Source organism: Miniopterus schreibersii (genome assembly GCF_964146895.1).
Source record: "Miniopterus schreibersii genome assembly, chromosome: 7".
NCBI lineage: Eukaryota > Metazoa > Chordata > Mammalia > Chiroptera > Miniopteridae > Miniopterus > Miniopterus schreibersii.
Window position 1 is genome coordinate 26119771 of NC_138108.1, and position 24387 is coordinate 26144157.

Genomic DNA, 24387 nt, shown 5'->3' on the forward strand with positions numbered 1-24387 from the left:
AATCAGGACTGCCCGAGTTCACATCTGAAGGGGGTGTGGGGGGTATATACAACACACACTCGTGTGTATCTACAAAAATCAGTAAGAGGTTAAACTACAAGGTAGCTTTTATTGAAAATTTCAAGCGTTAACTCTCAAAGAACAAAAATACACTGCCAGCACTGAACCAAAATAGGTTTAATAGTATTACTAAAATTTTTTAAAAAAATCCTGAAATCTCTACCTCTTTCCTCAGACTCCTACAGCCAACTGAAATACTTCCCAGCATGCTTGGTCAGAGAAGATTCTAGGTGGAGACATACAGATCTGCAAGCTGGAGCTGCGGTGGGTTATCACTGGAAGTCTTTATAAAGAGGTGTGGTCTGCAGGCAAGAATTAACCTTGACCAAATCACTGGCAAGATCTGTCAGTCCATAGTAAGGTACGGCCACAGGCCTGCTCACTGGCAGTGGGGGCATGGAAGAATTAGGCAGACTAAGATGTGGTCTGCCAGATAGACCAAAAGGAGATGGGTAAATAAGCCCTGCTGAGACCTGGCCAACCAACAAAGAGCATGGATGAATCTTTAATCTCAGGGGAGGGAGGACTGGTCTGAGATAGCACCAGGATTTACAGTTAATGCCTCCTGTCACTCCAGTGGGAGTTTAAAGGTCCGCCCCCCTCCCCCCCCTGCCCCTGGGTCAATTCAGATACCAAGAATTCAATAAATGTTAGCTATCTACTATGTGCTTTACATGTATTAACTTAATCCCTGAACAACCCCCTAATAACAGCATTTTCACCCCCATCTTGACTGATTAAGAATCTGAGGCTCAGAGGGGTTAAGAATCACAACCAAGATCATAGCCAAAATTAAAACCTAGGCAGGCTGGCTCTAAAGCCATGAAAATGTAAAAGGATTTATACTTACTCTGTAATTTTTCATAGTTGAAGTAATGAGCAGCTTATGACACAGTTTGAGAGAATTTAGCTCAGAGTAAGATAAACTCATATTAGGGACTTCCATGGAATTTCCAAAGATTATTTGCATGTTATAGAAGCAATAATTAATTTTTTCAAGTAGTGAAAAGCACATAGGAAATGTATTAGCTGCTTCACAGACCAATCATCTTTTCAAATCCCCTTTACCACTTGGAGAAGATGTTTTAAGAACTCTACCATTTATCTGTAATGCACTGACCTTCTAAAATAGCTTTTAGAAATCAGACAAGTGATTACCTAATGGATGAAACTGTCAGGGGGAAAAAATACAAGTTTCTTCCTCATAATTTATAGAAGAGTAGATATTTTTAAAACAGAAACATTTGTGCTTTTCAGCATTATGGATCATCTGTGTAGGCAGATGTTTAATAGCTGCCTTAAATCTTGTTTTCTTAAGTCCTCCGTTGTGTGAATGCTGTAGGGATTTATGCCTCATTTAGCATGAGTTTTTCAGGATTTACCATAATCATTAAAACACAAGCAAATGAAGAAAACCCATCTCCTGACCAGATCTCTCTTAAAACTCATTAGTCAATAATTCCTACTGCAGACTGACCTTTTTATACCCACCCCATGGTAATCAGATGTGTCTTGCTGAAGTTCTCGGCAAGCCAACTGCTCTGCCAGGTCCTTGTTCTTTCCCTCCAGAGCCTGCAGGCTTTGGGTTAATGCATTTATGTCTACCTTTAAAAAAAAGAAGAAAAGAAGCCTATTTACTACCTATAAATAGAGATCTATTTATGCCAGATTCAAAAATATTAACTTACTTTAAAAATGACATTTGCAACTGTAAAATATAAGGTGTCTTATGAACATGTTCTCCTGCCTTTATATTTGGGTATTTTCAATCCAATTGCTCTGTGATGATTTAAAAAATTTTTTTTCTTTTACATTTTTTCAACTTTTCTAGTTGTCTTCAGCAGAAGGTTTTATTACAAATTACATAGTTCACATTTACTAGAAATGGAAGTCTTTCTGGTAGTCAGCATTTATTTAAATATTAATAACTACTCAAACTCATGAAATTCTTATATACAAATCTAAAAAATATGTCCAATATTTGATATGCTGAAAATTACAAAATACTGATGAGAGAAATAAAAAAACTAAATAAAATAGAGAAATAATTCATATTCACATATTAGAAGATTAAATATTGCTAAGATGACAATTCTCTCTAATCCCAACTACCACTGTGTGGGCTAATTTACCAGCATCCACCCTTTGTTGGGGTCTGGACTGTGGGGCTATATAAAATATGCCTTATAAGAAATACTAAAGGGAGTTCCTCAGGTTGAAATAAAAGGACACTAGATAATAACTGGAATCCACTTGATGAAATAAAGAATACAGTAAAAGTTTTAACACAGGTACATGTAAAATATATATAAAAACATATTTTTTATTTGTCACTCATTTGGTTACCCATAAATTAAAATTATATAGTAAAAGAAAGGACAAGGTAATTAAAACAGTGCACTAGAAATATCATGTAATACAAAAGAAGGCAGTCATGAGAAAAAGAACAAAAAGCAAATTGTGAAGTAGCAGATGTAAATCCCACCTATCAGTAATTAAACACTCTGACTGAAACAGAGATAGACAAAATTAATTTTTTAAAAAGGTCCAACTTTATGTGTTTATAAGAGACACATTTTGGATCCAAAGACACAAATGAACTGAAAGTAAAAGGATGAAAAAAGATGTACTATGTAAACAGAAACCCAAAAAGCGCTGGAGTGGCTACACTAATATTAGACAAAACAGACATTAGGACAAAAATCTGTGAAATAAGGGCATTATATATTGAAAAAAGGGTCAATCCTTCAAGAAGATATAACATTTATAAATATACCTGCATCTAACAAGAGAGCCCAAAAGTACACTGAAGCAAAAATTGGAAGAACTAAAGGGAGAAATAAACAGTTCAACAATAATATTTGGAGATTTCAATATCCCACTTTCAATAATGGATAGAGCAACCAGACAGAAGATCAGTGAGGAAATAACTGGCTTGAATATCACTATACAGCAATTACACCTAATGGACATCTACAGAACAGTCCTCCCAACAACAGCAGAATATACATTTTTCTCAGGTGCCCATGCAACATTCTCCAGGATATGCCATATTTTAGGCCATAAAACACTCTTAGATTTGAAAGAACTGAAATTCCACTAAGTATGTCTGCCAACTACAATGGAATAAAATTAGAAAGCGATAAAAGAAGGAAATTTTGGAAATTCACATATATGGGACAATTAACACACTTAAATAACCAATGGGTAAAAGAGTAAGTTACAAGGAAAATAAAGAATACTTTGAGATGAATAAAATGAAAACACAACATGACAACACTTACTGTGTTCAGCTAATGCACTGCTTAAAAGGAATTTTATAGCTTTAGACACCTATATTAAAAAGGAAGAAATATTTCAAATGAAAACCTAAGCTTCCCTCTTAAGAAATCAGAAAAAAGAAGAGCAAATAAGACCCAAAACAAGCAGAAGGAAGTACATAAAAAGAACTGGAGCAGGTACAGAATAGTGAATAGAAAAACAGAGAAAATTGGTAAAACCAAGTTGGTTCTTGAAAAGATCAGCAAAATTGACAAACCTTTAGCTCTACTAACCAAGAAAAAAAAAAAGAGGACACAAGTTACTAACATTAGGAATGAAAGACGGGGCATTAATACTGATCTTACAGAAATAAAGAAAAGGGGTTACCATGAACAAATGTATTCCAACGAACGGATAACAGATGAAATGAATTCATAGAAACACCCAAATACTGAAACTGATTTTTTTAAAAAGTAGAAAATTTGAATAACCTATAACAAGGAAAGAGACTGAATCAATAATAACAGTTAAAAACAAGACAAATCAAAAATTTCCCACAAAGAAAAACCAGATGGCTTCACTGGTGAATTCTATAAAACACTGAAAGAAGAATTATCACCAATCCCTCACAAACTCTTTCCAAAAATATAAGGGGAGGGAAAATTTACACAATCATTTTAAGAGGCCAATATTACCTTGACACCAAAGCCAGGCAAAGACATCACAAGAAAACTACAGAATAATATCCCTTATTTATACAGATAAAAAAATCCTCTACAAAATACCAGCAAGCTAAACCCAACAACCTATAAAAAGGATTATGCACCTGAGCAAGAGAAATTTATCCCCAGAATTAAAGCTTGATTCAGCATTTAAAATCATCTAATGTAATATACCATAGTAATAGAATAAAGGACAAAATCCACCATATTATTTTAACAGAAACAGAAAAAGCACTTGTTAAAATTCAACACACTTTCATGGTAAAAATTCTCAACAAACTAGGAACATAAGGTAGTTTTCTCATTCTGATAAAGGACATTTACAAAAAGCCCTCAGCTAACATCATACTTAATGGTGACAAACTGAAAGCTTTCCCCCTAAGAAAAGGATGTCTGCTCTTACCACTTCAATACTGTACTAAAGGTTCTAGCCAAGTCTATTACACAAGAAAAAGAAATAAAAGGCAGCAAAATTGGACAGGAAGAAATAAAGCTACCTCTATTTGCAGATGACATAATATTATATAGAGAAAATATAGGATATCCCAAAAAATGTATACACACACTTTGAATAATTAATTATAAAGGTGGTGTTTATTAAAACACCTCTCATTTTCAATATTGAACCACGAGCTGTTAAAGTATGTATATATTTTTTGGAGAGACCCTGTATATCGAATATTGCATTACGATTGCAATATTCCCCAAACTGATCCACAGATTCAATATAAGCCCTATCAAAATTCCAGCTGCTGTTGCCTTTTTTTTTTTTTCTTCCAGAAATGGAAAACCTAATCCAAGACAATCTTGAAAATGAAAGTTGGAGGACTCGCACATCTTGATGATTTTGAACTTACCACAAAGCTACAGTAATCAAAACTGTGTGATACTGGCATAAGGACAGACATATAGATCGATGTAATAGAACTGAGAGTCTAGAAATGTATCTACGGTTAATAGATTTTTTTTTTACAATTAATTGATTGGTTCCCCCCCCCCATGGAAAGAAAAGTCTTAAAAAAATAATGCTGGGACAACTGGATATCCACAGACAAAATAATGAAATTAATCTCTGCCTAACACCATATATAAAATTAACTCAAAATGAACCTAAACATAATATGTAAACCTATAAAATTCTTTGAATAAAAAGCAGGTATAAATCTTTGTGACCTTGGGTTAGGCAACAGTTTCTCATATGTGATACTTCAAGTACAAGCAACAAAAGGAAAAAATATATATAAACTACATAAAAATCTAAAACTTTAAAAAGACAATCTGTAAATTGAGAGAAAATATCTGCAAATCACATCTGATAAGAGTCTACTACCCAGAATATCTAAAGAACTCTTACAACTTAACAATTAAAAGACAAAAAACCCTGTTTAAAAACAGGCAAAAGATCTAAATAGACATTTATCCAAAGAAGATGTACAAATGGCCAATAAGCACACAAAAAATGATCATTATTAACATTAGGGAAATGCAAATCCAAACCACAATGAGATACCACTTTTGCACCCACTAGGACAGCTAGAATCAAAACCCCCAAAACAACAAGTGCTAATGAGGATGTGGAGAAACTGGAATCCTTGTACATTGCTGGTGGGAATATAAAATGGCTGAGCACCACAGAAAACAGTCTGATGGTTCTTCAGAAAATTAAGCCATACATTAACTTTCCATATGACACAGTAATTCCACTCCTAGGAATATAACCCAAAGAACTGAAAACAGGCACTTAAACAAATACACGTACATATATTTATAGCAGCACTAATCACCACAGCTAAAAGGTAGAAACAATACAAATGTCCAGTAACAGATAAATTGTGGTATATATGTGGGAGTTAGAAGCACCACCTCTGTGCAGTCGAAAATCCATGTATAACTTTTGACTCCCCCAAAACTTAAGTTGTCCCTCACTATCCACAAAGGATTGGTTCTAGGGTCCTTGTGGATGCCAAATTCCACAGATGCTCAAGTCCCCTATATAAAATGGCTTAGATCAATGCACATAGTTGGCCCTCTACATCTGTGGATTTCCAAACACAGGTCAAAAACAGTATAGGTATTTATTGAAAAAGATCCATGTATAAGTGGACCTGTACAGTTCAAACCTGTGTTGTTCAAGAGTCAACTGTATATATACACAATAAATATTACTCAGCCATTAAAAGAAGTACTGATACATATAAACAATGTGAATGAACCTAAAAAATAGTATGCTAAGTGAAAGAAGCCAGACACAAAAGATCACATATTGCAAGATTATATTTATAGGAAATATAAAGAATAGGAAAATCTAGAGCGTGAGAATGCAGACTGGTGGTTGTCAGGCTGGGGGAAGGAAGGGATGAGGAGTGATTGCTTAAAAGGAGTGAGGTTTCCTTTTGGGGTGATGAAAATATTTTGGAACTAGATAGAAGTGATGGCTGCACAACATTGTGAATGTACTAAATGCCACTGAATTGTTCACTTTAAAATGGTTGATTTTATATTATGTGAATTTCACCTCAATTAAAAAAAAAAGAAGATACTTCATATCCACTAAGATGGATAGAATAAATTGAAATTTTTTTTTTTAATATTCAAGTAAAAATTTATTGACTTTAGTAAGAATTCTTACATATTTAATACTGTTTCTAATTTATCATAGGAGTTACTTCCCAAAACTGTTCATCACAGCTGGATTGAAAAAATATTTGGGAAATGTGGCAATGTTGTTTATATAAATAGACGACACTGTAAGTCTACTGGAGATCCAAAGACATTTGCCTTGTGGAATTTGGAACAAAAGAACAAGTATCAAAAGCAATTGAGGTAGGTCTAGAATGTTTTTAGTTTCAGAAAAAGTACATCCAGTACATCCATCCTGGAATCATGAACATCCTTTAACATTTTGCTGAAACATTTTGCTGAGCTATGAGAATGGGTGACTGCTGTTTGTGTAATTAAAAAAAAAATAGTAGAAGTGAGGATGTGGAGATATTGGAATCCTCATACATTGCTGGTGGGATTGCAAAATGGTAGTCACTTTGTAGAAGTTTGGCAGTTTCTAAAAATGATAAACAGACTCATCACATGACCCAGTAGTTTCACTCCTAGGTATATACCAAAGAAAATTAAAAACATATGCTCACCAAAAAACTGCAAAAACATTCATTGCATTATTCTTAGTAGCCAAAAAGTGGAAACAGCCTGAATGGAATGGATCAGCTGAGGAATGGATAAACAAAATGTGGTATATTCATACATTAAATATTATTCAACTATAAATAGAATGAAGTACTGACATATGCTACAATGGATAAACCTGAAAGCATCATGCTAAGTGAAAGAAGCCACACCAAAAAGGCTACATACTGTTTGATTCTATTTATATGAAATGTCCAGAAGAGATAAATTCAGAGACAGAAAGAAAAACAGTAGTTGCCAGGGGCTGGGGGTAGGGGAGAATAGGGAGTGACTGCTAATGGGTCCTGGGTTTCTCTTTGGAGTGATAGAAAGGTTTTAGAATTAGATAGTGGTGATGTTTGCATAAACTTGTGAATATACTAACCACTGAACTGTATATTTTAAGAAGGTGAAATTTATGGTATAATTATATCTCAATAATAAAAGGTATTAGAACAATCAGACCTGTACCTGACAATAACATGAACCTTGAACTATACCTTGAATGATATACAGAAATTAACTTGAATAGGATCATAGGCCTCATGTAAAACCTAAGACTATAAAACTTCTAGAGAAGAACAGAGGAGAAAATCTTTGTGATCTTAGGTAAACATTTCTTAGATATGACACAAAAAGTATGATCTATAGAATTTTAAAAATTGATACACTGAACATCAAAATATAAAACTTCTGCTCTTTGAAAGAGCATGAAAAGACAAGGCATAAAATGGAAGAAAATCTATGTAACACATATACCTGGCAAAAGGTGTGTATAAATTTTTTTTCTTAAGAATATGAGACTATATTTTAAAATCTCTGAAAAAATCAATAGTAAGGAAGCAAACAATTGAGTTAAAAATGGTTAAAAGATTTGAAGAGACAATTCAAATTGTGGATGGCAAATAAGCAGATGAAAAGATGCTCAATATTATAAGTCATTGGAGAAATACAAATTACAGCCACAATGATATACCACTACATGCCAGTTATATGGCTAAACCAAAAAGCACTGATAATACCAAGTGTTGGCGAGAATGTAGAGAAACTGAAACTTATATATTACTGGTAGGAATGCAAGATGATACACATCCTTTGGAAAACAGTTGAGTAGTTTGTTATTCAAACATATATTTGTCATAGGATCCAGAAATCCAATTCATATTTACCCAAGAGAAATAAAAATATATGTTCATATGTGAATATTTATACAGGAAACAACCCAAATGTCCTTCATTTGGCAAATGGATAAAGAAACTGTGATACATCCATATGTTGGAACACAAACTATGATACAGCATGGATGAATAACAAATGCTTTGTGCTAAATAAAAGAAGCCAGACTTAAAATGAACCATACTGCATGATTCCATTTATATGATATTCTGGAAAAGATAACTACAGGGACAGAAAAACAGATTAGTGGCTGCCAGGGGATGTTGCCAGGGTGGAGGAAGAGGTTGATTATAAAGGGGCACAGGGAATGTTCTGGGATGAGAGCAATGTTCTATATTTTGATTGTGGTGGTAATTACAGGCTTGCATGTGTTTGCCAAAACACATAGAGCGAAACACAAAATGAGGGCGAATTTCACTATGTAAATTATAACTCAATAAACCTGACTTCAAAACAAATCATACCTCTATAAATATACATTAAAAATATCAATTTAGACCAAAAAATAGGACTCTGTAAGCATTACCATTGGCCTAATACAACCCCTCTAATAAGTATCTTTTAGTCCCATCACCTTACACTTAACCTACATTAAGACAATTGAAATCAGACAGGCAAAATAATACCTTATTTATTTATTATTTTTTCTTAACATATCTTCATTGATTTCAGAGAGAGGGAGAGGGAGGGACGGGGAGAGAGAGAGAGAGAGAAACATCAATGATGAGAGAGTCATTGGGGATCGAGCCTGCAATCCGGGCATGTGCCCTGACCCGGAATCGAACCTTGATCTCCTGGATCCTAGGTCAATGCTTAACCGCTGAGCCATGCCCAGCTGGGCATAATACCGTTTTTAAATCACACATATACAGCATATGCCTTAGCCATGTAACATTCACTAACATTTTTAAGCAGAAAGCATTAATGAATTTAATAGTAACCACCAGTTTTCCAAAATTTAAAAAGCATATTTGAGGCCAAATTAACACTTATCAAGTCCTTACTGCAAGTTAGTTTTCATTCAATTATTTTTTATGGTGAACTATTTTCAATTTACTCGATATGAGTGACTAAACAACAAGGGACACGTGCCAGCTTGGTGAATGGTATTTGAGCTTGGTCTAAGAATTCAGCTTTTTTCCTGTTCCCAATTCTTAAGTTAAAAGTTCACATATATATGGTAATACAAATGCTATTTAAGTTCAGTCAGAAGCCAAGGAATAGTCAGGGCTTGATGTCTATATTGACATCTGTTGCTAGACTAAGTGGACTTATTGTCTGGGGTAGGCTAATTCTTGATGCTCTAAATATATTCTCTAGATAACAGTGGTGCATAATCTTAACTCTTCAAATTTTGAAATGCAAGCTACAATGTTTTAAAGATTGTTTTTTGCTTTACTTTAATAAGAATTGTACTTGTTTTTCTGGCCATTCTGTCTTTTTAGAAGCCAGAAAAGGGTACCTTGCAGATAAAGTAGGAGGTGCTAATATGTACTTAGGAAGCCTAAGTTAGTTTTTTTAAAACAACAAAACAGCATCGTCAGCAATTATCCCTTTGCCTCCCACATGCCCATTAGCTCACTCTCAGGGGACTTCCTGGCTAAACTACTCAGTGAACAGAAGGGCCAGAGGCAGTGATGACTCACTGGCAAACCCAGATGCTCAACAAGCGAACCTTCCCCGTAAGCAGACTTATGCTTCAGTGACTGGAGAGCTCTGAGTTGCATCTAGCTTCTTGGCTTCTCTATTCCCCCACACCTTGGTATTCCACAAAATTAGGAATCTTGTCATTAAGATAAGCTGATACAGAAGGCAGTGATATGGAAGAAAATGAAATATAGTGAAATAAAATGTGGAATACCTTGTTTTTAGCTAATTCCTTTTCCAAATTGCATTTTTCTTGTGCTATTTCTTTCTCTGTTTTATTAACCTGCCCAAAGGGAGAAAAAAAGAAATGGGTCAATGTTAAAGCAGCTGACAGGCTCTACTATAGCAGACACACCCTGCATGTCAATACCTACACTGCAGAGATAGCACATCCTCTCAGAAAAGGGGCCACTCAGGGAGTCTCTGAAGCAGAGCAGACTTCACAAATAGCCCTGAAATTAGAAAGACACGTCTGCATGTCAGACTCTGCTAGTTCCTTCCTAACTAGGAAGACAGGGCTAGTCCCCCTTACCCTACATTATTTTACTCCTTCAGGGGAAATCAGTTTTTAAAATCTGACCCCTAAACTAACATGAGGATGTGTGTGAACTTAGTTAACATTCACTAATGCTGTATAAGGGTATACTATTTGGCACAGACTACTTCATATGCTAAAAGACAGATTAGCCACCTAAATGTTCTTTTAATGGGCAACTCTGACAAACTGCATCTGGGTTGTATTTCTTATCTTTTGCACTTAAAATACAATTTTAAATCAAGATGACCACCACAACCAGGAGCTAACACAAATCTCCCTCTACCTACCTTTCTCTGAAGTCTGTCTTTCTCCTCTAACAGAGATGTCTTCTCTAGCAGCAATGCTTCAAGTTCACCTCGCAATCTTGCAATAGTTGATTCTAGCAACTCTTTTTGCACCGCTGTCCTCTTTTCGGCATCCTGTGCCTTCTGGATACACTGATTATGCTCAAGGATTAGATGGTCCCTATAGGAAATGACCAAGGAGATGTGAAAGCTAAATGAGAGTTCTTTAACAGAAAGGCTAAATGTTCTTATTGAACATATCTCTTGCCCGAGAGCAGTTATCACAATGTTATAACAAAACTAGTTCCTTAAGGGCAGTCTTTTTGTGGCAGCCCAGCAAATGCAGAATTGAGTGTTTTCATCAAAGATAAGAAATACAGCTGTACCAGTGGTGCTCAGTGGTTAGAGCATCAGCCTGCGCACTGAAGGGTCCTGGTCAAAGGCAGTACCTGGGTTGTGGGTTTGCTCCCCATCCCAGTTGGGGCGAGTGCAGGAGGCAACCAGTGGATGTGTCTCTCTCTCATCAATGTTTCTCTCTCCCCCTCCCTCCTCCTTCCACTGAAAAAGCAATGGAAAAAAAATCCTCAGGTGAGGATTAACCAAAAAAAAAGATAATTAAAAAATACAAATGCAAGAACAAAGATGCATAAAAAGTTGCACAATTTACTTACAGATGTGTTTGGAGGTGAGTTTTCTCAGTCTGAAGATTCTGCAGCTCTTTTGTGATACTGGCATGAGCTGCATCCAGCAGTAAGTTTTGTTCTTGAAAGGTCTGTGTCATCCTTTTCTGTTCCACCTGAGTGTTAGAAGTAATATTAAAACCTGAGATTCCAGAAAGTCATTTGATAGGGTTTCACTCATAACTGATCAAAGATACTGACTTAGAATAAAAAGACAAATGATATAAGTATATATTTAAAACCTCTTTTTTAAAAAAATCTATTTTAATGCCCTTCTTTGGCCCTACCCTAACTTGACCAAAATTCTATCATTTTATAGCTTTACTAGCCAAAAAAAGTCAAGATTCACTATTTACCAGCTTGCTGCAAAATTCATAAAAGTCCTAAAGCGAGCATATTTTTAGACATAAAATTTGTATTAAGAATTATTTGGGTACTTTAAAACTTCAATATAATACATACTTTCTTTTAAAGTAAAATACTATCAATTATATAAAGTGAAAAGCGCCCTCCATTGCTGTTGCACCTCACTTCCCTCTTCCAAATAATCCCCTTCTCCAGGGAAAAATCACGTATAATAGTTTGATGTGAATTCTTTTGAGAATATCTAAAATTGCACTCAGATACTGTTATTATAATTGTTTTTGTACAATTTATCTTCTTTGGCTCACCATTTTGGAATTGTCAAAATATTATATATATATATATATATATATATATATATATACACCCTCTCTACATATAATTTATAAAGCTTTTGCAGATATAGTACATATTAACAATTACTTTTCTAAACACATTTTAAAATAGTTATTTGACTGCAAAGCAAAACTTCACACCTTCATACCTGGTAAAAGGGAATCCCACTTGTATAATATTCCAGAGTTTTAAAGTGTTTGTGATAGTGTTACATATGTGACAATGTTTGTCATAAAGAGAGCACAGCAACACTATGATCCTAACATTAAAGTGACCAAATTGTCCTAACAAAAAGTCCTTTTAAGTGACTACCTCATAGAGCCCTATTAGAAATAACTTGTTTGCCTGCATATTTGTTGACTTTTCTCTGTACACATGCAATTAATGACATCAATTAAATCTGGGAACAATCCCATAGAAAATGGTTACACAGAACTCCAAAATCCAGCAAACATTTATTAGGTACCTATTGTGCTATTTGCTGTAGAACATACAAAGAAGTATAAGACATAGCCCTTGATATTGAACAGCCTATAAGTTTATAAGAGGAAAGAAAGGTATATACTATTTAAGGAGTAAATTAGAAAGCAAAGACAAAGGGTAAACTAGTGCATGATTTAGCAGCATATATCATATACTTGTATGACATAGGAATTTGGAGAGTGAAATGAGAAATGTAGTCAATTTGATAATTCATAGATGACACAGATCTTATGAAAATTAAAATTTGGATGATGGTAATGGTATGAATTTATATCATCAGGATTAATCTTGGTTCTCGGTTCCTTAACTGAACAAAATTAAGTAACATATAAAAAACTAGAGAAATGAGAAGGCTTACCTGTACTTTTTCTGATGTTTCATGAAGGGATATTATTTCAGACCTCAAATATGCATTTTTTTCATGTTCCTTGTTGAGAGACATCTGCACATTCTATAGGGGAAAAAAATTGTCTTTCTTTTTTTTTACATGTAAGATCTATTACATGCCAGCATTATTCTGATACCAAAACCAGAAAGACATTACAAAAGAAAATTACAGGCCAATATCCTTGAGGAACACAGACGCAAAAATTCTCAACAAAATATTAGCAAACTAGACTCAACATTATAACAATAATGACCAAGTGGGATTAATCTCAGGGATGCAAGGATGGTTCAACATCCAAAAAAACCCAACTATTCTGTGTTTTGACCAATACCAGTTCAAGTTCCAATGATATACTTAGATAAATATCTTATAATTTAAAAAATCTTGATATCTTCAATTCTCAAACTTCTCATATCAAAACTATTAAAAATATTTTCATATTGGAATTCCACCTAGAAAAAATTTACCTGAAACCATAACATATTTACCTAGTATCCTTATGTCAAGAAAGTTCTATTCTCTAAGATGAGATACTTATTAGTTTATATTACATACACATTTTCTCTATTAGCAGTAAGATCTTGTGATTTCAAAGAAATGCATTCAATGATCTCCTAAAGTTATAAGTAGGTGAAGATATTTTCATCAAAGAGCACCTCAGGGTGGAGCAGAAGAAAGCACCTTTGCTCTGTGGGGAAAAATAGCTAGTTCTCTGAGATGAGAGAAAGGTGACAGGGCTGTATTGCCCTGGCTGGGTAGTTTAGTTGGTTAGAGTGTTGTCCCTCTACGCCAAGGCTGCAGGTTCGATCCCCAGTCAGGGCACATATAAAAATCAACCAATGAATGCATAAATAAGTGGGACAATAAATTGAACTTTCTCTCTTTCTCTCTCAAATCAATACATTAAAAAAAATTTTTTTAAAGAAATGTATTAAGATACAAAAGTAGCGATATTTCATTTTTTCCCATTTTTTTGTTGTAGTAATTATACCTAACGTAAAATTTACCATTTTAACCATGTTTAAGTGTACAGTTCACTTAAAAATATTTGTTTACATTTAAGTGTTAAATTCAGTGGCATTAAGTACATCAACATTATTGTGCAATCATCGCTACCAAAAAGTAGTTACTATTTCTAACATTTCATAAAAAAGTTTCTTTATAACAATTAGTTTATAATAGGCATAAAATGCAAAGTCTCATTATTTTTGCCAGTTCGCCTTTTTAAACAATAATTGCATGAAATAATTTATTTCCTAACATCTGGTTGACAACAGCTCTGAATATGCGATTCACACAACCTTTTTTTAAAATAATGATTTTAGAAGAACCAGGAGGACTATAAACCAGCATGAGTGAGAAAATAGTACTTACTAAAATGAGGAAAGACCACCTTGGCACTATTCAACCTCAAAACTTACCTTATTTTCTTCAGCCAACTTGGAAATGAGGTCATCTCTAGAAACTAAAAACAAAAAGTTCACATAACTGTGGTAATAACAACTTAGTACAAGTACATGGTATGTTTTTCCTTAGAAGCTTTGATTTTCTTTCTTTCTTGTTTGTTTTTGGTTGTTTTGTTTTTTTGTCTGTATTTTGTGGAAATAAGGAGAACACAAGTATTACTATCACATTTCTTACAGAAACCAAGTCAGGGAATTATCAAGAAACTAGTCCAAAGTCATGTGCTATGGTAAACGAGGTCCCATTTTACTCTATGCGTAGATGATGATGAATCTCAGAGATTTTAAGGCAGAGGGGCACATGATCCAAAGTTTTATGTTACAGAGATCACTCTAATAGAGGCTCAATAAAGACAGGAAGATCAGTTTAGTAGCTGTGGCAGTGACAAAAGTGTAAAACAATCAGAGCTGGCTCTAAGGTAATAATAGTGGGGATGCAGAAGGAGAACAGACTTGTGAAATAACCAGCAGGGATAATTGTCAGGACTTGGATGATGACTGGTGGGACAAAGGCAATAGATGAATCAAGGAAAATATCTACTGTTCAGACTTAGGCAGCAGGTTGGGTGGTGGACACTTCAACTAAATAGGGAACACAGGGCAAGGGGCAGGTTTGGGGGACAGAATGAGCAAGGAGGATTGTAATACTTGAAGTTTTCTTCATGTGTTTTGCCTATCTGCAAGGCATCCACATATAGTTGTTTAGTTGGCAGTTACATTCCACCTGGAGCTCAGGAGGAGGATTTTGTGTGGAGAAAAAAGAATTGAAACTAAAGATAGAAATAGGGGAATAGTCTGGCATTGTACATTAGTAACCAAAAGATGTAAACTCTTCTGAGTAATGTTTTGGCTTCATAGAAAATTCATAACAATCTATTAATTTTGTTCTACCTAAATATTCTAAAACCAGAAAATTACAAAATACATAAAAACTCACATTTTATGTAGGATATACACAGAAAACTTCTATTTGAACACCTGAGTCCAAGACTCATTTTGAATAAGTAAATTCTAATTTAAAATATGTGAAGGCCCAGCTGCCGTGGCTCAGTAGTTGAGCATCGACCTATATGATCCAGGAGATCCAGGTTTGATTCCAGGTCAGGGCACATGCTCAGGTTTCGGGCTCAATCCCCAGTAGGAGGCATGCAGGAGGCAGCCAATCACAGACTCTCTCTCATCGTTGAAATTTTATCTCTCTCCCTCTCCCTTCCTCTCTCTGAAATCAATAAAGACATATTTTTAAAAATATATCTGTGCAGGATCAAAAAGATAAACTGTAAGATCTACTTTGAAAATTCCACTAATCAAAGAATGAAAAGAAAGTGTTTATCTTACTTGGGAGAACAATTTAATCACTTTAATTAGTGTGTGTGTTGGGGGATATATATGTTTATTGCTAATAAACAATAAACAATTACATTTTTAAATTCATTAAAGGAAATGTCTAAAGGCATTCCTTTTATTAATCTAGTTAGTGTAACTATATCCTAAAGTAATAAAATTGGATTATGTAAAAAGTCTGTTATTCAATATGAAGCATATAGTAGGTATTCAGACAGGCTTCCTTTTCCTCATGTTTGAATTCCTGGTGTTTTAATCTTCATTTTTCACAGCTATCCTCTTTACTGTGGGTCCTCGGATAGAGCTTTTTATTCTTTAAAATGGCTTATAATTTCTTACCTTCCTCACAAGGTCTGCTGTGAAGCTCAAATGTGATAATGTGGTAGCACTATAAAATGTAACATATTTTTGTAGCCATGCAACCATAGGAAGACAGAAAATTATCTTGGGGCATTATCAGTGAGAACTTCACTGAGTAATTCACTACTCAACAACTATAAGGAAAAAGGGTACTTTCTGCTAAAAGCTGTAAGTCGGAACACTGAATGGATTGCTCTTTGCTCTGTTTTTATAATTTTCATTTCCTTTCTGGTATTCCCTGCCCTGCTGCAGCCAGAGGGCAGAGAAGGCACACTGGCAAGACTTGGTTTGGAGTTAAAAGATCCAGGTTCACCATTTGTTCCTTCTGTAACTTTGGGAAGCACAAATAATTCTGCATGTTACATAAGATTACTGTGAAAGCTTGTGTAAACCACAAAGTGTATTCATAGGTGAGGCACTGCACTGTAACTCTTTGTGATCTCTATAGCCGAGACTCCTTGAAAACTGCTTTACAACTCATTAAAAATAGTAATATGATAAGGGGTGATGGGTTGAAAGAAGCATGACTGAGCAATCTGGGATCAAGTCTAGACTCTTCCGCTTCCTAGCTCTGTCACCTCTAAGGACTCCACACATCTGTAAAATGAGAAGATTAATCTAATCTCTAAGGTACCTTACATCCATTTCTATAAATACAAGTTAACCAAAATAAATTGGTAACTCGAAGAATGATGAGTCTGACATGATAAATGGTTAGAATCCATAGGTCAGTAAAGATTAATGGATTTATTTCCTTATTAATATATTCTATTATCTAATATTCAATCTAGATTTCTAGAAACCAAATGTTTCCAAGTCCACAAATGCTTAAATAAACCTGAAAAAAAGTCTGAATAAAGAATAGTTTACAATTAAGAAGGTCACCAGCATTCTCTTTTCTCAGTGCCACAGACAGAAAGGAAATCAGCCTTTTTTTACCTTCAGGCCCATGGGAAATACTGATAACACTGGCCACTTCAAGAATTTGTGATCTTAGGAGTTTTTGCACAAAAACCTCAAAAAACTAACAAAAGTGTAATTTCTAGCATCTATTTTCATACTTAGGTTAGACTTGAGCTGTGAGATAGCAGTCTCCAACTCTCCTTTTTTTTGTTGCTCCTGTGCAAGTAGTTCTTGGGTGTTCTGTATAGAACTGCGTAGGGATAGGCAGTTTTGCTGCAAAATTTGCACCTGAAATTGCATAAGAAAAACTCCTTTTCTGTAAGGTACAGATTTCTAATAAACTACCATATAGCACATGTGTGAGGCAGATTTTCTAACCTTAACATCACTGGAGGAAGAAGGGGAGTTTATACTTTACAGTTAAAGATCTCAACAGAGGGCAGTGTCTTATAGCAGCAATGCCATCCAATAAAACTTTCTGTGCATTCTCCAGCACAGCTGTCACCAGTCCCAAGTGACTGCTGAGCTCTTGAAATGTGGCCAGAGTGAGTGAGAAATTGAGTTTTTAACTGTATTTAATTTTAACTAATTTAAATAGCCACATGTGACTAGTGGCTGCTATACTGGCAGTCAAGTTATAGCAATAAAGGATCACTTACAAATTTCTTAAGAATCCTTTTTATAATTCCATTGTGAAGGACAGCCATTAAAATAATAGGTTTAATAATAAAGTTATTAATTATTAATTATATAATAATTAAGTTAAAATTAGGTTAAAATAAAGATTATGTATTCCAATTGTAGGTATTAGGATTTGGAATCACTAATTGCCTTGGGTAGTCAGAACTGAAAATATTCTAAGTTACACGTAGGTACTCCAAATAACAACAATGATAAAGGCAAAAGCATTATATTAAAATAAATAATGAGAATTGAAAACAGACATGTAAACACATCCCTGATTATTTTACTAATTGGTATTCTTTGCTTTAAGTAGTAGCTCAGTTTAATCTTTATTTTCTATCCAATCACATACACATAACATGAAACCAGGGTAATGCCTTCTAAGATCAGGCCCTGTAATAGAGATTATATGATGCAGTGGGAAGGATACTGTCCCAGGAGCTAAGCATTCACCTCTCCAAAGCCTGAGGCAAATTAACTTCTCTGGTCCTTAGCTCCTTCATTCATAAATTGAGTGTCAGACTGAATGACATCAGATCCTTTCTTATTTTGCACTAAAATATTTAAAATTGTAGTAACAAAGACAAGTTAATAATTTAATAAATCTAGAGGAAATGATCAAAACTATAGGTTTATAGGTAAAATTATCAGCTTTTTCCTTTGGTTTCACTTTCCTAACATAAATAAGGATAAAAATATCTCTACCTGTTTTCGTTCCACCTCCACTGCTGACCCCATTTCTTGTATTTTGAGTAGCATGGCTGATCCAGATTTCTCAAGAGAATCCCTGAGGCACTTTTCCTGAGACAGCTGTCTCTTTAGCTACAGAGCAACATTGCAGTTAGGCAAGACCAACAGAATATCATAGCAGTTTAACAAAGTTCAAAATCACTATGGAAAGTTTGCCAGACATGCCACCTCACCCCCAAACATTCTTCGTTAGTTTATGACTACTCAGAAGCACGCTTTTGTTTTTCCCTAATGGGTAGCCTAAGGAAGACAGTCAAATTTGTTGTCCTTGTCCTATAGTGTAAGTCTGTTTCCAAAACTGCAGGTCAAGCCCCGCCAGGCGTGGCTCAGTGGTTGATCATCGACCTAGGATCCACGCGATCAGGGTTCAATTCCCGGTCAGGGCACATGCCCGGTTGTGGGCTTGATCAATGACTCTGTCATCATTGATATTTCTATCTCTCTTTCTCCCTCTCTTTTCCTCTCTCTGAAATCAATAAAGATATATTTAAAAAAAAAAAATTGCAGGTCAAGACTTATTAGTAAGTTGCAAGTAGCACTTGGAAAAGGAAAAACAAAGAACAGAAAGCAAATACTAGAGCACACAGCAACTAACAAGAAATGGTAAGTACTGCTTAAATGTTTGTGTATATATATTGTCAAAGAGAGGTCTGAAAAACATTAATATCATACCTTGGTATATGTTTTTCTGTATTTCTTTCTGGCCCTAGCTCCTAAAACTTAGGCTGAAATGAAGGTTTCACAGTAAAATTAGATGATCAGGCTTTTTATTTTAAACACAACTTTAGTTTAAAAGGTGTTTGTATGAAGGTGCTCACTTACTCTATACTATATGGGCAACTGCGTGGAATCTGTGGTAACTATTTCCCTCCTGCTCTGGCTTTATGGCCATACTGAGGCAAAAGGAAGTCTTATGCCAATAAAGACAGGCACTTTCACATAAATTTCACATGGCACATTTTTAACTCTTCCTACTACACAGTCACATATTTCTTTGTTTAAAAGTTTCTGTTCATTCTGTCTACTTTCTTGGCTTCTCTTCTGTACTTCCAATGCCCCCTGCACCTTCCAGCATCTTTCTATCTTACCTCCTGAATTTTACGGTTCATTTTACGTTTTATGGTTTTCAGTTCCTCTTCAATAATGGCTGTATTCTTCTAAAAGTAGACAGAGAAAAGGTTCTAAATAATCTGAAATGACAGGGGGCAACTGTCTATCTAGACTTTTTTTCTGGAAACCTAAAAATGGTATTCTGAATGTGGTTATAAATACTTCTTATTGTTAATCTGAAGCCATTATTTTAATGAGATACTTTAAACTATTTTATTACTTTGATTCATGACTTCTATCATTTTTCCTTTTAGATCATAAAAAGGGATTAGTAACATCACTCCCTATGTAAAATTCAAAATCAGAGGAGAACCTGGTAGTTGACAGAAATTTTCCTTATAGGGTATATTCCTACTTTTTTAAAGTACTGTACTTCTAGGCTCAAACGTAATCCATGCTTAGGAGTTAAGGATGAAAAATACAGCTTTCACTATTTATTCTCTTTTATATTATTATTAATGGCACCACATATGCAAAACCTCAGAAGTCATCCTTGTCTTCTTTCCTACCTTCAGCCCCTACCCAGTACTATATTCTAGCACATCTATCTTCAGAGAACATCCCTCTTTCTTTTTTAAATGTCGCAATTCTAAATCAGAACTAATAAGGCTCATGTCTCAAATAATGCAGTGGATTCCTAATTCTTTCCCCTGCCTCCAATCTCTTCTCCTATTGACTTCCCCTACAATCAATACTCTACACTTCTGCCAGATTAGTTTTTGGGTTTCATTATGTCACTGCCTTATCAAAAACGTTAATTACCCCCCACAGAATCAAACCCAACTATTCACTCTTGATTTTGAGATCCTCTATAATGTGATCCTTAGCTAATTTCCAACTTCTTTGCCACAAACAAATGCTCAGTCCTGTCAGGCTAGTTTGTGCATTTCCTCCTAATTGCATCTAGTGGAAAGACCTAGATTCAAACCTGGGTTATGGGAAGAAGACAGAGAAGTGTGATCTTGGGGAAGTGACTTCTTTTCTCTCTGGGCCCCAGTACTCTTATCATTAAAATGAGGACAGGAATATCCTACATCAAGGGGTTTTGCAAAGATTAAACAAAATAATACGTTGAACATCTATTATATTGCCTGGCCCATGGTGGGAAAACTAAATTGTTTATTTTCCTAGTCTTTATTCTTTGCTGCCTCTGTGTGTGCAAGTTGCAATGGCTCACCTCACTACTTTGTCTTCTAAAAGTTCAGCTCCTATCTTTCTTGAAGCCCACTCTAATATATTCTAGATAGGGTGTAAGCACTCTCTCAAACCCATGCAAACACAAAACAACTTTTCAGTATTCACTTACTGTCCTATACTTGTCCATAAACATTTTCATGTCTTTATTTTCTTTATTTCATTTTTCATGCTATGACTTGCTCTCCCAAGTAGCAAATAAGCTCTTAAAGAGCACAGACTACATCCTATCTCTGGGCCGTCAGCCATGTGTACAGAGTAAGGGCTCTATAAATACTCAATTACTGATAGCACACTTCGCTTAAGTTATCAATGTAGATAAATTTCAAATGTCAAGAGTCCTCACATCAACATCACTTATTTTTTAGAGTCAGTTTGATGGGTCTATTGCCTCCTCTGGCTAACACATAACAATGCATTTGTATTTCAGAACTCTGGACTCAAACCTTTGTCTCTGTGGCGATCTCCAGAGTGGCAGTCAACCTTTGCACTTCATCTTGTGCCTTGTCTTCTCCCTCTTTTACGTCTCTTAGTTGCTGGCGCAAATTCATCACTTCAAGATGCAACAGCTTTAGGTCCTTGGAATGTTCCTCCTGTATTGTATTCAGTCGATCCTTCAGAAAAACTACAGCAGAAGGTCAGAGAGTAGTTAAAAGGTAAGGAAAGAAAGGAATCGTAAACTCATCAAGCACCCATACAGGACCAAATTTCTGATGACTGTCTTCTCTCTACCTGTTTTCTGTGGATTCAAATCCTTTTCAGTTTGCAGACAAAAGATGTTCATCTTCAAGGACTGGATGAGGCTTTCCAGATGGCACATTCGATTTACCAGAAACTCACAGTTTTTCCATAACATATCTGTTTTTCCTGAACAAATTACTTCATTCTGGATAGAACTAATGATGTTCTGGGTTACAGGTCCTTCTAAATATTTTGGAGTTTCAAGTTGGCCTCTGGACAAAGATCCCAATATAACAATATTATGCAATGCAATGGGTACTATGGTAATCCCAACCACTGAGTCAATGTAATATTTCTACTGAGAAAAAAAATTAGACTTCTTAGTTAACAAGCAACTGTCATTCCCCCCAAGTTTAAATAGAGAGCACGACTGGGTAAAAAGTTCCAGGGGCGGAGAACCTTTTTTCTGCCAAGGGCCATCTGGATATTTATAACATCCTTCTCAGGCCATACAAAATTATCAACTTAAAAATTAGCTATGAAAAAAGCTCCTAGAATTACTGAATTTCAAGTCCCACCTATGGTTGCCTTGGCAGGGCCAAATGACTTCTTGGGCCATATACACCCTCGGGCCAGACGTTCTCCATCCCTTTAGGGGAATAGTGGTGGTGGCTCTATCACAGGATGGCAACTCTCTATCTTGCAACTATTTTCTAATTAATGTTCAAATGGAAACTTATCCTCATTCTTTTGTAAATATCTATTTCATCTGCCAAACAATCCATCCGGTGACTCCTCATTTATAACCAATGAAGCAAAGTTCTTCAACCTACAGAGATCTAGTTCATTTTTCACTTGTTACCTTTTTTCACCGAAGTCCAACATTATCAGGTCATCCCTCAGACAACTGGTCTGTTCCTCAACTATTCTCATCCTTTGCTTAAGTGCTGTGAATGTTTCAGAAGCTGTAGCATTGACGTGAGTTGGAGAGACAACTGGTCTGGATATTGCTGTTTCCATAAGCACCTGAGATTAAAGTCACAATATTAGTGTAGTAGATTCTATTATTTTTCAAAATAGCCATCGCCCCTTTCTGTGGTAGCACTATACATCCCTGTCCTGTTGAGCTTAGAGGTGGTCTTGCTTTGGTCAGTTAAATGTGGGTGGAAGCTTTAGGAGCCAACTTGTCATTCACTATCTCTTTTTCCCTCCTTTTCATGAGGTGAGCAACATCCCAGAGAGGGCCTGTTCCATCTTCTAAGATCCCAGGGTAAAGACGACATGAAGCAGAACCATGACCCATCCATCACATCCAGTGTGACTGAGCCATAAACTTAGGTTGTTGTAAGCCATTGTTCAGTAGTTGGGTATTGCATCATAATCTAGTCTGTCCTATCTGCTACTTTTAGACATACATTATACCTATGATTGGGTTTTCAGAGTTATTATCTCTTTCATTACCAGACATTTCATTTTAACATATTCCTAATCCAACCTTTCTGGAAAAAAAATTCTGTACTTGGATCTCTAAGGAGCTGTCATAAAATATTTACCAACAACAATGAAGCAGTGATTTAAAAAAATAATTTATAAACTTCACAGCAAAGACTATTGTACAGCTATTGACATCAAATTTCCAGACTCCTCCCCAAAGCCACATGAAAATAAATGGTAGTGAGACTACTCTATCAGGTATTAGTGACAGAAACAGAACTAGTTTATAAGCAGTCCCACCATTTAAATGAATCTTATACTCAAAGTTCAATGACAAGGTTGTTGGTGGAAAATTTAAGGATATTTTCCTGCAACTGAATCCTGTACAGACATTTCTATACTAACCAGACTGTAAACCTTAGCCATCACTAGCATTAGTGTTCCTATGGGAGTGTGCACACACAGGTCCCACTTAGGATATTATTAGTAGTACACCCTTCTCCCTAACTTGCTGTGTAATCATATCTCCCTTTCTCTTACCTCCCAGGCAGTGGAAGCAGCGACTACCTCCAGCCTAAGTCACTGAAGGTGGTCCCCAGGACCCACAGCAGGAATTAAAGAAGTCTTAAAACTGATGGCAGGATTTAAGGGGGCAAGAAGCATGGTGAGGGACTATGAAAAGGGTGAGCTTCTTGCCAATACAACACTACAACTATTGAGGACATATCTTCATTCTGACATAGCCCTCCAATCACCTTCTATCTTCCCTCCATAGGTCTCAGATAATGACCTTCCTAAAACCTTTACTGAGAAATAATTGACAAATATAACCATATATATTTAAAGTGTACAACAGGATGATTTGATATACATATACATACATTGTATAATGGTTACCAAGATCAAAATAATTAATACATCCATCACCTCTCATAGTTAACCGTTAACTTTTTTTGTGTGTGGGTAATGAGAATGCTTAAGATCTACCCCCAGCAACTTTCAAGTATGCAATACCATATTATTTGCAAACCATATATCTGATAAGGGATTAATATCCAAAATATATAAAGAACTCATACAACTCAATAACAAAAAAAATCTGATTTAAAAATGGGCAACAAACCTGAATAGACATTTTTCTAAAGAAGACATAAAAATGGACAATAGGTACATGAAAAGGTGCTCAACATCACAAATAAGGGAAATGCAAATCAAAACCACATTGATGAAAAAAAACAAACCACGCACAATGAGATCGCACCTCACACCTGTTAGAATGACTATTATCAAAAAGAGAGAACAACTGTTGGTAAGGATATAGAGAAAAGGGAACCCTTATACACTTAGAG

General features: G+C 35.3%; 1 protein-coding gene and 2 long non-coding RNA genes across 3 annotated transcripts in view; 2 read left to right on the plus strand and 1 right to left on the minus strand.

Annotated features, from left to right (window-relative positions):
- Nucleotides 1-6851, plus strand: part of LOC308559574 — a 33536-nt gene extending 26685 nt beyond the window's left edge. Inside the window, exons 3-4 of the long non-coding RNA XR_013999174.1 lie at nucleotides 236-324; nucleotides 6703-6851. This is a non-coding gene — a long non-coding RNA (uncharacterized lncRNA). The remainder of the gene's footprint in view (nucleotides 1-235; nucleotides 325-6702) is intronic.
- CCDC150 (coiled-coil domain containing 150) overlaps nucleotides 1-24387 on the minus strand; it is a 48174-nt gene that overhangs the window by 21726 nt on the left and 2061 nt on the right. Inside the window, exons 2-13 of the mRNA XM_081142462.1 lie at nucleotides 22467-22630; nucleotides 21656-21876; nucleotides 21370-21548; nucleotides 19708-19776; nucleotides 18575-18691; nucleotides 17344-17473; nucleotides 14537-14580; nucleotides 13086-13178; nucleotides 11537-11661; nucleotides 10869-11046; nucleotides 10258-10326; nucleotides 1552-1665 (exon numbers count right to left, since the gene is read on the minus strand). Of these exons, the coding sequence (XP_080998588.1) occupies nucleotides 1552-1665; nucleotides 10258-10326; nucleotides 10869-11046; nucleotides 11537-11661; nucleotides 13086-13178; nucleotides 14537-14580; nucleotides 17344-17473; nucleotides 18575-18691; nucleotides 19708-19776; nucleotides 21370-21548; nucleotides 21656-21876; nucleotides 22467-22630 (1503 nt within the window). The remainder of the gene's footprint in view (nucleotides 1-1551; nucleotides 1666-10257; nucleotides 10327-10868; nucleotides 11047-11536; nucleotides 11662-13085; nucleotides 13179-14536; nucleotides 14581-17343; nucleotides 17474-18574; nucleotides 18692-19707; nucleotides 19777-21369; nucleotides 21549-21655; nucleotides 21877-22466; nucleotides 22631-24387) is intronic.
- Nucleotides 19115-22932, plus strand: LOC308559575. The gene is made up of 3 exons (XR_013999175.1): nucleotides 19115-19222; nucleotides 21457-21579; nucleotides 22827-22932. It is a non-coding gene; the product is annotated as an uncharacterized lncRNA (long non-coding RNA).